The sequence below is a fragment of the Sminthopsis crassicaudata genome, chromosome 1 (genome assembly GCF_048593235.1).
Source record: "Sminthopsis crassicaudata isolate SCR6 chromosome 1, ASM4859323v1, whole genome shotgun sequence".
Lineage (NCBI taxonomy): Eukaryota > Metazoa > Chordata > Mammalia > Dasyuromorphia > Dasyuridae > Sminthopsis > Sminthopsis crassicaudata.
Genome location: NC_133617.1, coordinates 737,656,047 through 737,673,058, shown reverse-complemented (window position 1 = coordinate 737,673,058; position 17,012 = coordinate 737,656,047). Strand labels below are relative to the sequence as shown.

At 48.6% G+C, this 17,012-nt stretch overlaps 1 protein-coding gene across 2 annotated transcripts; it reads left to right on the top strand.

The window, feature by feature from the left end:
• The first annotated feature begins 420 nt into the window (after positions 1 to 420).
• KCTD6 (potassium channel tetramerization domain containing 6) lies at positions 421 to 16,619 on the top strand. Of its 2 annotated transcripts, none has more exons than XM_074284250.1 (3): positions 421 to 527; positions 13,273 to 13,357; positions 15,225 to 16,619. In XM_074284250.1, the coding sequence occupies exons 2-3, from the start codon at positions 13,331 to 13,333 to the stop codon at positions 15,909 to 15,911; spliced, it is 714 nt and encodes a 237-aa protein (XP_074140351.1). In that variant the 5' UTR covers positions 421 to 527; positions 13,273 to 13,330; the 3' UTR covers positions 15,912 to 16,619. The 2 variants fall into 2 exon arrangements, with proteins under 2 accessions (XP_074140351.1, XP_074140352.1); XM_074284251.1 differs by lacking the exon at positions 421 to 527 and adding an exon at positions 12,558 to 12,576.
• Positions 16,620 to 17,012: the final 393 nt, after the last annotated feature.

Here is a 17,012-nt window from a genome sequence, read left to right as displayed (position 1 = left end):
GACACGTTTGCTCACGACCGAGCACACCGTGTGCTCATGCACACACAGGAACTTCCGTTCACTGGGAGCACGCGGACACACGCACACGTACACACGCGGTGCTCCCACGGCCCGTGGTTCCTGGTTCCGCCCCCGCCGCGCCCTCGTGGGCCGGCGGACTCCCGGTTCCCGGGTCTGGGTTGGGGCGGGGGCGGAGCGCAGGGGGCGGGGCGGGCGGCAGCGTCCCCAGGGTCCGCTGGGGGGCGCCCGAGGGCGGATGGCCGCCGCTCCTCCCGCCCTCTCGCTCGCTCCCGCCCGGGGGCCCCGCCGCCGCCGCGGGAGCGCGCCCCCCGTGCCTGTACCCGCGCCCCGGAGCCCCCGTGCCCGCGCTCGCTCGGCGGCGGCTGCTGAGGCTGGAGGCGGCGGCGGCGGCGGCGGCGGGAGCAGCGGGAGCGGCGGGATCGGCGGGAGCGGCGGCGCTGAGTCCCCGGCCCGGCCCGGCCCCGGCCCGCCTCCCGCCCCGGCCCGGCCCGGCTCGGACTGCGGCAGTGAGTGAAGCGGGGGCTGGAGACCCCTACCCCAGGGAGGGGGAGAAGCGGCGATGGGGGAGGGGGATCAAAGGGGTGCGGGGAGGGGGGCTCCGGGGACTCTCGTCCCCCCCCAGAAAAGTTGGAAGGGGCCGGGGATGAAAGGAGAGGCCCCTCGGCCGGGAGGACGCGCCCCCTCCTCAGGAGGGATGGAGGGGCGTGCGGAGGAGACCCCCCAGAGGGGGCTTAGAGAAGGGGGGAGAGCCTCCCCATGCGGGGAGAACTACCTAAGGGGGGACTTGTAGAGGGGGGGAGAGCTCTCCAAGGGGGGGCGCTTACCGGGAGAACAGACCTCCCCTGGGGGGAGAGCTCCCTAAAAGGGGCTTGTACCAGGAGAGGGAGAAGAGACCCCGGGGCAGGGGGCTTTTTGAAGGGGGGAGCACCAGCAGAGGAAGAGACCCCCGGGCGAGAGTTCCCCACGGTAAGAGTCTCGTGGAAGGGGGACTCGCGTCAGGGACAGCTCCCGTAAGGAGGGGGCTAGTGGAGGGGGAGGAGACTCGCTCCGGGGACTCCCCTGAGGAGGAGCTTGGGGGCCCTCCCGGCAGTGGCCCTTTGAGGGGGGCCGGACCCCCGCTCGGGCTGGGGAGGGGGCGTCGGTCCCGGCGCCGTTTGTGCAGTTATTAGACCCCCGGGAGCCCGCCCCAGCCTGGGTGAGACACCGGCGTCTCAGGAAATCTCTCGTCCGGAGGAGGCTCCCGAGGTGTGCCGAGGACGCTGTTCCCCGGACTTCGGGGAGGGCGATTTAAAAAGCGTGGAGACCGGACGGAGAAACTGACCCGGGGAGCCGGCAGCCGGGAGCCCCAGCGCGTCCGGCTCCTCCTCTTCCTGCGGACCCTCCCTCGGCCGAGGTTCAAGGGGCCGGGGGCCAGAGGATGGGCGTGGGCAGCAGACCCCTAGTGCTTACAGAAAGCCTGGAGCGGGGACCGGCTCGGTGGTCTCTGCGTGGTGGTCCCTGGAGCGGGGATACCCCCCTCCCCCCCACAGTGGTCCCTGGAGCGGAGGACCCCCGCTCGGTGGTCTCTGCATGGTGGTCTCTGCATGGTGGACACCCTCCTCCCCCGCACGGTGGTCCCTGGAGCGGGGACACCCCCCTCCCCCGCACGGTGGTCCCTGGAGCGGGGACCCGGCTTGGTGGTCTCTGCATGGTGGTCTCTGCATGGTGGACACCCCCCTCCCCCGCACGGTGGTCCCTGGAGCGGGGACACCCCCTCCCCCCCACGGTGGTCCCTGGAGCGGGGACACCCCCCTCCCCCGGCTCGGTGGTCTCTGCGTGGTGGTCCCTGGAGTGGGGACACCCCCCCTGCCCCCCACGGTGGTCCCTGGAGCGGAGGACCCCCATTCGGTGGTCTCTGCATGGTGGTCTCTGCATGGTGGACACCCCCCTCCCCCGCACGGTGGTCCCTGGAGCGGGGACACCCCCTCCCCCCCACGGTGGTCCCTGGAGCGGGGACACCCCCTCCCCCCCACGGTGGTCCCTGGAGCGGGGACCCAGCTCGGTGGTCTCTGCATGGTGGACACCCCCCTCCCCCGCACGGTGGTCCCTGGAGCGGGGACCAGCACCCCCCATCATGGCCTTAGACAGCCGGGGCATTTTCAGGCCCTCTCTTGGCAGCGATGACAGTTGGGATCCGTGGCAGTTGACATCTGTGGAGCTGTTCAGGTTTTCATGATCTGCTTTGGGCAGAGCTTTGTGTGGGACCACCCCAGGGGGTCTGCGGGCAGCACTGGTGCCCACCGCTGGCAGAGACCCCTCAGCATGGTGGCAGATCCTGGGGGGCCAAGAGTCTCTCAGGATGGAAGACCCTCCCCCCACCCAGTCTCTTCTGAGGAAGGAATGCCCACCTAAGTGAGGTCATTGATGGAAATTTTGAAGTAATAAAACAGGAGTTTAAGAGGTTGCTCTTTAGCGAGGTCGCTCTTCCTCTTGTTTCCCAAGGTTCGGGCCGGGTTTAATGGCCGGGATGAGGGTGATACCTTCTGCTTAGTTCCCTCAAGCCGTTTGTGTAGTCACGAATGCAGCAAGCAGGGCCAGACCACCTCTGGCAAGGGAAGCCGCTGGAGTGGTGATGCTCTCAGTAAACATCTCTGAGCCTACTACGGAGGAGGGCGCCTCTGGGCTGCCCTTTCCGGCCTTCCCTTTTTCAGATACTCATTTTCTATCCCAAACACCCAAGATAGGGGCAAAAATACTTCCAAGCAGTGGCTTATCAAGGAGTAAAGGGGGTGAATACAAGGCGAAAGGCGCATCCTTTTATTGGGGGTAGGGAGGAGGTCTGTTCCTTTTCATATAGCTCAGAAAATGGTTCTTGGGCTGGCGAATAGCCACACAGGTATTCTTCATATTATGCAAAAAGACCATATGTCAGGTATGAGGCACCTACTGTGTTCCCTGGGGACACTACTAGGTGTTGCTTCTGCGAAGCCTCGTGTAAATATCATCATGGTTTGTCTGAGGAGAACTGGCAACTTAAAGGACTCTGGTTACAAACTTGCAAAGAGAAGGATCACTTCCTGTATCTGGATTTTTCATATTTGGAGTTTACTCTCTTGGGTCTCCTTTGTGGAGCTGCTTTTGCCACGGAGTCCCCCTGGTGCGGTCTTTGGGCGAGTAGGGGACCCTTCCCATAAAGCTCCTTTGCCTCCAGGGCCCGAGAAGGGCCCTCTCATGGACCGCCGTGGTAGCCCTTCGGGAGACCCGGTGGGGAGAGGCCGGCCAGCTCTGTGCTCCCTCCGAGGACTCCGACCTTTAGTATTTCACAGAAATTTCTTGGAAAGACGATGAAGATAGTAGGGAACTTATAGACTTCTCTCTCATCTCCCAGACCCCCAATCTCCCCACGACTTCCAAAACCATCCCACCCTCATTTTCATACGTTCTCAGCCGAAAAGAAGGAAATAGTCCTGCCTACAAACCGTATCCCAGCATCCACATGCAGCCGGGAGGAAAGGTCGTATTCCCGGTTTATCTTCGGAGATGCCCCAGTGCTGGCTAGAGGAGGGACTCGATTCTCCTTCCTCTCGCACATGGCTGTTCTTCAGGTCATGAGCAGCTCGAGAAAAAAGACCATTTTAAGAACAATGCCGTGTCTGCAGCCGGCCAGCACCTTTAAGGAGACGAGCGCCTCTGGCTTGGACCGGGGCCAGACTGCAAGGGCTCCTGAGGTGGGATTTAGGGTCTTGCACCTCTCTGAGCCTCAGTGAGAGTGGAGGAGGGGATATTAGGAATACCTGCCTGCCCTTCAGGGCTGTGGCTGGGATCACAGGATTGGAAGGTGCTCTGCACACTTGGAAGCACAGTGTGACTAAGCTGGAGTGACACATGGCGGGGAGTCCCTTGGGGCCCCAGTGGCTCTCTGACATTCAAGGGCAGAGGAGGTGCTGAATTGCTTCAGGTTTCCACACCTGGGAGTTCCTTGTAGGGATGAAATCACAAGCCAGGCCCTATTGCTATAAAGATAAAAACATTTTCCCCTCCAAGACAAAGTGGCTGCCTGTGCTAGCTCATATGGTAACCTGAAGGACTCTTTCGATTTCTCTGAACTAGTTGCTATAAAAAGTATGCTACTTTTAAACTCCCACATGGTCGGTACCAGAGAAACTGAGTACAAAGGTAATTTTGAAGGTATGTGCAGATGTTGGGAATTATTCTTGCCTTGTGTTTCTGAACGTCAGAGCAGGGACTTCCGTAGAATGGCATTTTAAGTGTCTGTCTGGAAACAGGCCGGAGTTACAGGTCTTTAGTTCTGAGGTGTCTACAGAAATGTACAGATTGTTATAAAGTAACTGGGCTTTTGCCCCCTGGGAATTGTTGGTCTGAGGTCATGGCAGAGATAAACCAGGGGGGAAGAAGTAAAATCAGTTTTTTCAAGGATCATGGAGCCTGGGATGAGATTTCTGCGGCCGAAAGGAGGTTCGCATCCAGCCTGCTTCTAGTTATCGGTGTGTTGACTTGGACAGTTGTGGGCACACCAGACACACTTGAGTTGATTTGTTTTTTTTCAGTTTGCTTATGAAGTTCCCATAAACTCCTGAGTTGCCTCTGAATTAATTGCCTAGTAAAGTTACCTTGTCTTAACCTTAATTAAACTTTGAAGCCCATATTTCTTCAGTTCTTTAGGATGCATCAACTGGTTCTGTGTAGAAATCAGGATTGAACTCTCAGGACAAAGAGCTTTTCAGGTGAACGGATTCAGTGAGCTGGAAGCCGCCCTTTTGTCTGAGTGTTAGCCCGAGACCACTTCTGGCTTTTGGAGCAGTCATGGGTTTGGTTTTGTTTTATTTCATTTTATTTTTTGAGAGGTTTCTTTATTAGGAAGGCTGACTTTAATGGAAACTTTATTTGCTTTTTTATCTTGATGCTTTTATTCTCCATTAGAAGCCATCTCTCTGAACAATTAGATTTTTTTGTCATTATCTTGGTAAAACAGGCCTGTGTAATTCTCCTTTCAGGACAGTGCTCCCTATCCTGTGGTCATTTTATTCTACATTAGGCCCTCTCCTGGAGATCATGTAGAGAGAGAGAAAGGGAGAGATGAAACTAAAATCGATGATCTGCTAATTGTTAACAGCTCTGTCAGTTGTTAGCTCCATTTTCTGTCTGTCCTAACCATTGTCAGTGGTGAGTAGGAGGAGAAAATCAAACTGGATGCAATGAAAATTTTTGGGATTGATTATTGTTGCTGTTCAGTCACGTCCAACTCTTTGTGACCTCCATTGGGGTTTTCTTGGCAAAGATACTGAAGGGATTTGACATTACTTTCCCTACCTCATTTTACAAAGGAGGAAACTGTGATAAATCGGGTCACTGGCTAATGAGTATCTGAGGTCAGATTTTAACTCAGGAAGATGAGGTTTTCTGACTTCAGACCCAGTGCTCTTATGCACTGTGCCATCTAGCTGTGTATTTTAGTTATCCAAATTCACTTTTCACTCAGCTGTCCCTCATTCTTGTAGATTTTTCCCTCATCTTTTCCTTTCCTGGCTTCTTTTTCAAGTCCCAGGTAAAATTTCACCTTTACAGTAATCTTTTCCAAATTTCCCCTTAATTTAGTTATTTAATTCTTAATTTCTCCATCAGTCATCTCCAATTTATATTGTATACTGTTTATACGTAATAGTTTTCGTGTTGTCTCCCCCCACCGTCTTTTTTGACCCTCTTTGTATCCCTAACACTTAACCCAGTGCCCAGCACACAGTAGACGCGTAATAAATGGTATGGACTGGATATGTTGATTTTCCTGCTTCCTGCCTTCCCAGAATCACTTAACAATAGAGGAATAATTCAAAGAATCCAGTTGATTCCTAGCCTGTGGCCCATGATCAGAGTGATGGTCTCTCCCAACCTTAGTTTGACTTTTGAAGGTCTGTCAATAATTGTGGCATTTATTTTGTCCCTACAAAGGGTCTCCTCTGGTAACATGGGTTTTTGACGGGAGCTTCTACCCTGATAACATCACAATTTGGCTCTTACCACCTAAAAAGACTTCCTATGCAAGCACTTGGACTAACAAAGTATTGAATCCTAGACGGGTTTTCTTCAGCTTGATAAATAATGCAAAGGGCTTGTACCTGAGTGCATGATACAAGTCTAGGGGGCCCAGCTTCTCTCTTCTCTGGGGATTCTCCGCCCCGGGAAGGCCTCCCTTACATCAGGCTGAGGAGAGAGTCCAGCAACTGTTTCTCCTGGTGTTTCACCTTCCTTCTGGCCTGATACTAATAAAAGTAACTCCTGATAAATACTGGAGATCTCCATTTCCATCTCTGGGGAACCCGGACTATTGGAGGTTGTGGTGCTGTTTCCCTAGCAGGCCCCCTTTTCATTTTACTCTATCTGGTGCCAGACAGAATGCTCCCTTTTTCTCCTCTCCCCACCCCTCTCCTTTTTAAAGGAAGTTATGTAGAATAATTTGAGTTGTAGACAATCAAGTTTTTGGATTATCTGTGTTATAAATGTACTATTATTTTCCATCATGGTGAATAATCTAGGATTGTCTGTAATTCTTTTGTGAATTCAAGAGCCATTTAAATAATTGCTTGATGGGGAAACTGATATCCTTAAGGATATCCTGAAATTGTTAATGGGGAAATGACTGTTAAGGAGGCTAGCTTCCTATTAAGTATCTTCGGCTCAACTCCCCTGATACTTATTGGGCTCTTATATGTAAGGCACTATGTCATGTCAGTGGAGACTGGCCTTAAGAGTCTGGGAATTCTAGGTTCACACAGTGGCCCAGTGACCATGGGCTAGTAAGTCACTCACCTCTTCATGCTCTAGGCAACTCCCAAGATAATTGGGCAGAGAAAATGTCTTATCTGGAAGTTCTTTATACTAATAGAATCACAGGTCCAGGTCCTAGTTTCCTTATGTAAAAATATATATAAATAAAAGCAAAAAATATATTTATTGTTTAGATTAAGAAATTACTGTTTTTTTAAAAGTTTTTATATCATATTCATTCTTAACCCTTTGTAACAAAGAAAAACATTGGCTACAAAAACTTTATCTGATATTGTATGTGAAATTCTTCCCATTAGTCTCCTACTTTTAAAAAATTAATCTTTTTTTTTCAATTAATAATATATATTTTTTTCCTTTTCTGTACCATCCTTTCCACATCAATGGGAAAAAATAAAAAATAAAACCCTTGAAACAAAAAAGCAAGTTCACACGGAAATTCTTGTATTGATCATATTTAATAATGTGTCACATTCTGAATCTTGAGTCCATTATTGTTCTGGTAGGTGGGTATTTTCTTCATCACTGATCCTTAGAACTATGGTTGATCAATATACTGAACAGAGTTCTTAAGTCTTTTCAAGTTTGTCTTGACAATGATGTTATTATTGTAGAACTTGTTCTCCTGTTTTGCTTGTTTCATTCTGCATCAGTTCAGGTTAGCCTTCTCTGTTTTCTCTGAAACCCTCCCATAATTTGTTTAGCCGTTCCCCACTTGGTGGACACCCCTTTAGTTTCCAGTTCTTTGCCCCCACAAAAGAGTATTTTTATTTTTATTTTTTTGAGGCTGGGGTTAAGTGACTTGCCCAGGGTCACACAGCTAGGAAGTGTTAAGTGTCTGAGACAAGATTTGAACTCGGGTCCTCCTGAATTCAGGGCTGGTGCTCTATCCACTGCGCCACCTAGCTGCCCCGAAAGAGTATTTTTATGCCTACAATTGCTTTTCTTATATCTTTGGGTCAGAGAGGGCTCTTCTGGGTTGCTTTCCAGAGTGGCCCGACCAATATGCAACTTCTACAGTGCAGCAATATGCCCGATTTCCCACGGCACTGCTAATATTTGTCATTTCCCTTTTTTTTTGTCAGCTGGGTACCATTTCTTTTTCAGAGACACTAGATGTAAATGTTTTTAATAATTGGCAGTTTCCTTTCATGTCATAGAATCTTGTGCAGGAGCTTTTCAGTTTGTGTAACTGAAATTATCTAGTTTAAATAACTTGTGATTGCTTGTATTCTTTGTTTGAGTTAATGTGCTCCCTTCAAGTAAAGTTACATAAGACACTGACTGCTTTTGGGTTTCTTCCATTTAAAAAAAATAAAATGATGTGACCTCTAAAGTTTAGGTTGAATATCCATTTGGAATTTAGTGTATTTATTTTGTCGGAGATGCTAAGTAAACTTATTTATTGCCCAACTGCTTTCTCATTTCCCCAGCAGCTCTTGTTGAGTGAAAGTCTTTACCATGAATTTATGTTTATCTTTATGTTCTTAGAGCTAGTGTATACTGAGCTACAGAATTTGATTTTATTTTCTGTTTTTAAATCATTATATAGTTTTGATAATTACTGCTTTGTCATATAGTTTGAAGTCATTCTTTTTTTTTTTTTTTTTTTTTTTTCATTTTCCTTGAAATTCTCTAAATGGATTTTAAGCTGTTGCTTTGTCTAGTTTTATAATGTAATACCTTGGCAGTTTGATGTGACGTTAAACCTACAAATTAATTTAAGTAGCACAGTCATTTTACTATTTTAGTGTAGCCCAACCACAGTGAATATCCCCTTGTGTATTCAACTTATTCTCTTCTTTTAAAAAGTATTTTGCCATTTTATTTATATAATCTTGAGTGTATTTTAGCATATTGACTCCCGAATAAATGGAATGTTTTGAATGAAATTTTTTTTCCTATTTTCTCCTGGTTTTTGCTTTTGCTAATATAAATGCTGATGAATGTTCAGGCTTAATTTGTATGTTGTCACTTTACCAGAGCTATTTGCTGATCATGGGAAATATTCTAAATAAGCTTTCCTGTTGTCTGTAAATAGGATTAAGTTCATTAATCTAGGTGGTAGTGATTATGGTTGTGGTTGTTGCTGTTAAGACCTGGGATCAGGCCAGTGGCTTGGGGCTAACTGGAGAGGGCATGATGGGCTGGAGGGTGCAAGGGGAGGGATTGACTTTGGCAGGAACGATCCTCCCTTACAGGGCACAAAAGGAGAGAAGGGGGAATGGTGCTGAGGAATTTTGAGGTGGGAGAGCTTGTGCTAGGTTAGACAGTGGTTCCATGGGGCTCTTCAAGCGTAGTGTGGGGGACTCGAGACAGAAGGGGTGGGCGGTGTAGAGTATCCAGTGCCTGGAGCGTGAAGGAGTGTGGGCAGGGAGGGGAGCTCTAAGAGAAGTTAGGATCCTAGAGTTATGGGTGAAAAGCAATATATGCTATAATATATCTATAATACTCCAAGGAGTGTGGAGAGGGGGGAAGCTCTAAGAGAAATTAGGATCCTGGAGTTATGGGTGAAAAGATTTTTATCACCCTTGTGGGCAACTGAGATGGAATGAAAAAATGGACCTGGGTGTTGTGAGGGTTGGTGGCCAGAGAATGTTTGAGGGGACATGGATAAGGATATTGAGGACCTGAGTATGAGGGGCATCTCAGCCTGGAGAAAGAGAGGAGCGAGACCTGAGGGCAGGTGGCGGCCACAAGGGCCCCAGGCCAGGTGGCACACACCAGAGATGGTGGAAGAACAGCTGCCCCTTCCATGAGGAGTCAGGAGGAAAGAGACCCCCCCAGCCTCCCCTAGCAAAGTTCAAGTCTGTGCCTAGAAGCTCCAGAGGATGAGAATAGAGATGGGTGAAGAGGTCTGGGAGGAAGATGTCAGGGGCTGGATGTACCAAGCCGGCAGGAGGCTGGAGGGCTGGAGGAGGGCATGCAGCCTGGTGGAAAGGGCAGGCCTCTGATGCTACTGCAGGAGGAAAATCAACTTTGTCTGCCCCCCATGGAGCCGTCAGCCAAACAGAGGCCCAGTGACACTGTCCTGTTCTGCGACTCTGTCTACTCTCTGTCAGAAGGTGGACAGATGGTGCGCTCCTCCATTGGTCCCTTGGAATCATGCTGGTTATTTTGTGGGTCCATGTTACATCTCTAAATGTTGCACGATACTTTAAGCCTGCCCAGGTGGGAGGTTGTGTGATTGCACTCTAGGCTTGGGGAGGGGGCCGCTGGGCAGCTGCAAGGTCAGCCACCATTTGGAGCAGGAGCCCTCCATCAGACTGGACTCCCAGCAGCCTCAGCCCGAGGTGGGGGTATCCGGCCCTGCCTGCTCTCTCCTCCTGGGCTCTGTGGTCCTGGGCACCTGTGCCCCCAGCTGCTCTTTCAGGGTCACCTTCATGCGCTTCTGAGGATGGACCCCATCTGGGGACCTTTCAGCCTCACCACTGCCCCTGATTGGGCAGAGCGGGGCTCCTCTGGCCCCCCGCAGCCTTGCCATGAGCCCGCCAGACTGCCTCCTCCCCCTTTTCAGCTTTCTTGTCTTTGCTTTGGATTGTGAGTTTCTTGAGGATGGAGACTAGCACAGCACCTGGCACTTAGCTGGTGTGGAATAAATGTGGGCTGATTGATTTTGCACTTGGCTGGAAGGTTTTTGTTTTGATTTTGATTTTTTTTTTCATCTGGAAAATAGGGGACAAAAGTACCAACTTCCCAGAGTTAGCATACTCCAAAGTCTCTGCAAAGGTCACAGCCTAAGTCACCCAGAGAAGGTGCTCTTATTGTGACCTGGGCCTATCGTAGGCTGAGGCACTGGCACAGGGCCCCCACTGCGGTTGGCTGCCGAGGCTGGGACGGGACTGGGGCCAGTGGGTCCCTCGAGATTGGCAGGGGGAGGGCTGGTGTGGATGGGGAGGAAGGCTTTCCCCATCTTTAATCCCTGGAAATGCAGCCTCTTCCCCATGCTCATCATGGGGTGCAGAAAGTCCAGACCTGACACCGGGGCGGGTTTTGTTCTCTAAGAAGATCAGGAGTTGGAGCTCGGGCTCTTTGGGTGTTTCTGTGCCTGCCAGATGGCTTTCGTGGAGGCCTCCGCACAGCTGTGAAGGGACCTGATGAAACGACTCCTCGGGAAGCAGATGCTTGGCCGGTTCCAGCTGTTGGGCCCAGCTCCGGTCCTGCGGGGTCTGTGAGCCTCCGGGGCAGGAGTTTGGGGGGACTTGGACCTTGGGGTTTTTGTGGCAGCCCTGTAACTGCAGGCTGGTCTTGGCCATGATGCGATGGCAGATGGTGTCAGATTTTATTTTGTAACCATCCAGGACGTTCCTGGGAAACCCTGGTGGTCTCTGCTCCCTTTTTTCCCTTGGTGACACTTCTGGGCTGTGGCCCTTCTCCCTGGTGACAGAATTCTCCCCCGGCCAGGATTTTCTTTTCTTTTTTCTTTTTTGATGAGACAATTGGGGTTAAGTGACTTGCCCAGAATCACACAGCCAGGACGTGTTAAGTGTCTGAGCTCAGGTCCTCCTGACTTCAGGGCTGATGCTCTATCCACTGCATCACCTCGCTGCCTCGGGGCCAGGATTTTCTAAGGCCACGGCGCACTTTGTGTTTTCTGGTCTGTATGATGAGATGGACAGAGAAGGGCTTTGCCAGGGATATAGCCTGCCTTTTTGCTGGGATGGTTCTCTGTCTGTGGGCAGAGCGTGGAGTGTGTAGGGGCAGGGAAGGCTCTGAAAGGTGGGGAGGCCATCAAGGCTAGAGCCCAGCTCGGAGGCCAGTCTCTGGGGGAAGGGTGACTCTGCCCGCCCAGGGCCTCCTGTGCCAGGCCAGCAGTGGGTGCCCCTCTCACTTCGCCCTGAGCTGCCCCAGCCATTGTGGAGGCTGGGTGGAGGCCCGTAGGCGGTGGGAGGCTGCACAAAGGCACCAGTTGTCTGGAGAGGATTTTTGGATGGCTTTGACTCATTTGAATAATCTGTCTCATGGTGAGGACTGAAGTAAGTGTTGTTTTTCTAAGAAAAATTGGCAGTGTGAGTTTCTTGGGCCCGTGTGCTTCAGCTTGCTGAAAGCCTCTGCTGACCCGAGCCACAAGGCTGGGACCTTTGCTTAGAGGACAGAGGAGGTTTTTCCTCCCCGTGGGGGCGGCCGGGGCCTGGCAAGGGCAGGGATTGGATGGTTGTCCCAGCCCGAGGGCCTGTGCCTACTCTCCCTGGCACAGCCTCCCCTCCTGACAGCTCCATCAGCCAGTTGTTGGCTTTGAAGAAACAGCAAGAGGGGAGTGGCTGTTGTAGGGTCCAGTTTAGGCCCTGATTAGGTCTCGTTGGGCAAGGCCAGTGTCCTCTACCTGCTAAGTGACCTCTGGGAGCCCTGGGGGCCAGATTTCCTCCAAGCCAGTGAGGATCCAGGGAGAACGGTAATCCCTTGGGCTGACCCAACGTGGCCCCCCCTTGTCTTATGCTGGAGCTGGACCCTCTCCTTGGTAATAGGGGTTACGTGACTTGCCCAGGGTCACACAGCCAGGACGTGCTAAGTGTCTGAGTCGGGGTCCTCCTGACCTCAGGGCTAGTGTTCTACCCACTGTGCTGCCTAGCAGCCCCTTGGCAATTTTCTTCATAGGGTGAGTGTGGAGTGAAATGTGATGGAGGTAAAACTGGGGTCCCTGGAGCTGGGCCCCATTCACCTGGAGGCTTCAGGGGCAATGACTCCGTTGGAAGCCCAGCTGTGTAGTTTGGCCTTGGCCCTGTGGCACCGGACAGCCCAGAGGTGATGGGTGGATTTTCCGCTTCGGCTTCTGAGGTGCTCTTTGTTTCTATCGGACAGTACTGAGTTAATTAAACTTTTTTCTGTAGCATTAACATTCATAGAAATTTACTTTAAGAAACTTCACATTTGCTTTAATTTTTTAATGATTAGGTTTTAAACATAGACTCATTTCAGGAGCTGAGTTTGTAATTTTCAGTGTTTTTATTATTTTTTATGTAGATCGGGAAGGAGGCTTTTATTTTCCCTTTTCATAAGTGACCTTCCTGATACAGGGTCATCATAGATTCTAATCAGGAGGAAGCCGCACAATCATTTCTTTGTAAGAATTCTGAAAACTGTACTTTCCAGAAGGTGGACAGTTTTTTATTGATTAACAGTGTTTGAACTCCCGGTTTTACTTGTTCAGGTTTTCCTTCTTTCCTAGCTAAAATAATCTTTTTTCTTTGTGAACATGTCGGCCGTGCAGGTAAATCACTCACGATTTAGCTAAAGTGGAATGCCCGGGACAGTCTGAGACTTAATTATTTGTTGTCCCCAGAGACTGTGGGCCTTGAGGTTAGCAGGGAGGACGCCGGAAGGTCTTTGAAAATATGATACAGCACGGAGCTTTGTTTGGTGGCAGGTCGGGAGAGAAATAGAAATCTGGAATTGGGATGTTTAGTGAAGGGCTTGCTGCTGCGTTTTCTGTACCTCCTTAACCTTCTGTTTTCTCCCCCGGCGGGGGCCTAGGTGATATTCCAGCTGAATTCTTCCTGAAACTTAGCGAAGATCCCCGGCATCAGAGCAGATGGATAATGGGGACTGGGCCTATATGGTGAGTTCACCGGCGCGGCTCCCTGTGTGTATGCTGCAAAAATAGAACAACTTTCTTTTTCTTGCATGGCCACCCAGGCCCTTTAACGTGAATTTAAAAAACAGAAATGTCATAAATTCATAGATGTAATCTGTGAATGAGAATAATTTGAACCATGAATCTGTTCTGTAATTTTTGAGGTGTATTATGTATTTAGTAGTATATTTATGTATTCACATCTAATACAGGCATTTCTTTTAAAAATTAAAGTTCAATCCTGGAAACTTAGTTTTTGGAAATCTTATTATGAAATTTAAAGTTTTGCTCTTAAGAATTTTGTTCTCATCTCTAAGCTTGAACTGCATCAAAGCTATGCTGCTGGAAAACATTTATTCATTTATTTTGCCGTTCTGGATTCAGTGACATTTATACAATTTGGTGCATAAGCGCCACCACCTTAATGTGATCCTTTCCCCCCAAAAGAACCACAGCAAATGCGAGATTACTTTAAATTTTCCTACCTTTGGTCAGGAAGTATTTTTCTTATTCTACCCAGATTTCTTGATTGGTACTGGATGGTTAGGAGAAGATTCTTCTCAAAATTACAGGCAAGATTACGGCATTAACATTACAGCCATAAGCATACTATCAGGATATGGAAACTTAAAAATAGCATTGTCTGCCTCGCATATATCACGGTTTTGTGGTAAGGATGTAGAGATTAGGCAATGGCGTTTAGCTTACTTACTAAGATTATTTGTTCCATGGAAAACATACAAAGTAAAATTTACACATTTTGATCTTAGCGCAACAATTTTTAGTCTAGTTTAGGTTTTTCCCCCCCTTTCTTTTTTAGGGAAGTAAACAGAGGAAGAACTTTTTCTGGTCAACTCATTTTTCTTTTTGTTCAGTAAAATGACTTCATTGATTCAGGGTGGCTCTTTTTCAGTTCCTCTGCCATGAGGGTGAACTTGGCAGTCAAAATTTCTCATACTTCTCCATCACTGAGTAAAGACTGCAGTAGAGCCTCGGGCAAGCCGTGGCCCCACAGACTCACTGGACAGCCCATTGGCAGAAGGTAGCACCCAGCCTCCAACCCTGCTCTTGTATAGGATCCTGGAGGCGGGCTGATCCAAATAGGCATTTCAGATGCAGGGCTTTTTAGAGTGTCTAACTCCAAAGAGTTTGAAGCTGTGATTTTTAGCAGCTCTGCTTTGGAGATATATATATATATTTCTTAAAGTGAGAATATAATTGTAGCAAATATCTGTCTTTCAGGTCTGCAATATTTATCTTTCTAATTCTGGCATTCAGAAGCAGCTGGTGGTGCAATGAATAGAGTAGGGGGCCTGGTGTTAGGAAAACCTGCATTCATATTTGTTGTCAGCTCCTTACCAAGTCGCTTAACCACTGTTTGCCTTGGTTTCCTCCACTGTAAAATGGGGATAATAATAGTATCCACCTGTCAGGGTTGTTGTGAGGGTCTAATGAGAAATTCATAAACCACTTAGCACAATGGAGCAATGGTAAATGATTTATAAATGTTAGTTATGTTATTATTATTTTTGTGGCTTTTATCAAAAATAGACATTTATAAGATTGAAATTCAAATATACTATAGTTTAAATCATATTGACCTCTTTTTGTAGCATACCCTATTTGGAAAATTATTCCCTTTAGACATGACAAAAATTGTATATATCTGGAAGCAATTCTAATTTGGGTGGGTTCCCCCCCCCCCCATTGAAGGAAGTCCTTAAATTGAGCAGCAATATTATACTTGTGGCTTTTGGTCCTTAAGGGCTCTATTTGTAATTTAAATTAATGGGATAGACCCAGTTTTACACGTGCTATGTTGCCTGAGTCACGCTGTCTGTTTTGCTTTCAGATGACTGATCCAGTCACATTAAATGTAGGGGGCCACTTGTACACGACCTCCCTCACCACTCTGACGAGGTATCCTGACTCCATGCTGGGAGCCATGTTTGGGGGAGACTTTCCCACAGCCAGAGACTCTCAGGGCAACTACTTCATCGATCGGGATGGGCCGCTTTTCCGCTATGTCCTCAACTTCTTAAGGACTTCAGAACTGACTTTGCCTCTGGACTTTAAGGAGTTTGATCTGCTTCGGAAAGAAGCCGATTTCTACCAGATCGAGCCCTTGATTCAGTGTCTCAATGACCCAAAGCCCCTGTATCCCATGGATACTTTTGAAGAAGTTGTTGAGCTGTCCAGCACCCGGAAGCTCTCCAAGTATTCCAACCCGGTGGCGGTGATCATCACGCAGCTGACCATCACCACCAAGGTCCACCCTCTGCTCGAGGGCATCTCCAACTACTTCACCAAGTGGAATAAGCACATGATGGACACCAGAGACTGCCAGGTGTCCTTCACTTTTGGGCCCTGTGATTACCACCAAGAAGTCTCTCTCCGAGTTCACCTCATGGAGTACATTACAAAGCAGGGCTTCACAATCCGCAACACGCGGGTGCATCATATGAGCGAGCGGGCCAACGAAAACACAGTGGAGCACAACTGGACTTTCTGTCGCCTGGCCCGCAAGACAGATGACTGACCTGTGACCCCAGGAGAAACTGGTGGGTGCTGGCTCATGGACGAAAAGTTAAAAAAAAAAATCACCTCTGAGGACTTGAAAAAAATCTGTATTTATTTAAAGGATGTGAGGACTGAAAAAGAAATTTGTGCTTATTAAAACCTCTATCCTCCCCCTCGCTCCCCGCCCCGGTCCCATTCACACCGAGTATGCATGTGCCTGTTCAAATTCTCAAGATACCTTTTTTATAAAAAGAATTCTAAAAATCATTATGGTCTATAATCTACCTGTTAACAGAACTTTTTCTATTACAGTGCTAAAATTATTACTGTTTAAATGGTTCCTAATGCAACTACAAGGCTAAAAACACTGGAAATGGAAGAATTAGCAGGGCACTTCTGACGCCTCTGAGAAAAGTCAGAACTTGCTGAGGGACCTAGTTTCCAGGCCAATAAACAGTGTCGGGACGTGAAAGGAAGCCTTGCTCCCATCGGTTTAAAGTCCTTGTTAAGTCCCGCTTTTCCGAGCTAGGACAACGGTTCTTTCTATGCATATTAAATCAAGCAACCAAATATCCGTAGCCATGGAAATGTTGGACTAGAAATATTTATATTGGATTTTGAACACAAAATGTCCCCATGGTAGAATTCTTACTTTTTATGCCTGGTGCAATATTATTCCCAAGTGTACTGCCTGCCCAAAAGAAGCTAATAAAAAAAATGAAATATGGAACTAGGATGGGTTTCATTGATTATTGGTGGTGACATGCCTAGGTGAGGGTATATATATTTTTTCTTAAAATAATTTCAGTATAATATTTGGAGAAGTGATGAGTAGAACTGCTGATTGCAGTGTAATGACCACAGCGTTAAAATTGTGACATTTGGAAGCCATGGATCTGGGTATCTAAAATGAACATGTTTGAAGAGTGTCATTTAACATATATCCAGGCCTTTTTAACCCAAGCTTGTCACAGCACCGTGTACGGTCCAGGTTTTAGCTTACGAGTTTGTTTTTGCTGCCTCTGTGTCAGGCAGACAAATCCACTAAAACCGGACCCGGCTCAGCCAAACCAAAGCTTCTGTGGTGCTTGAGATTTTTTTCCATATTAATTTTATTTTT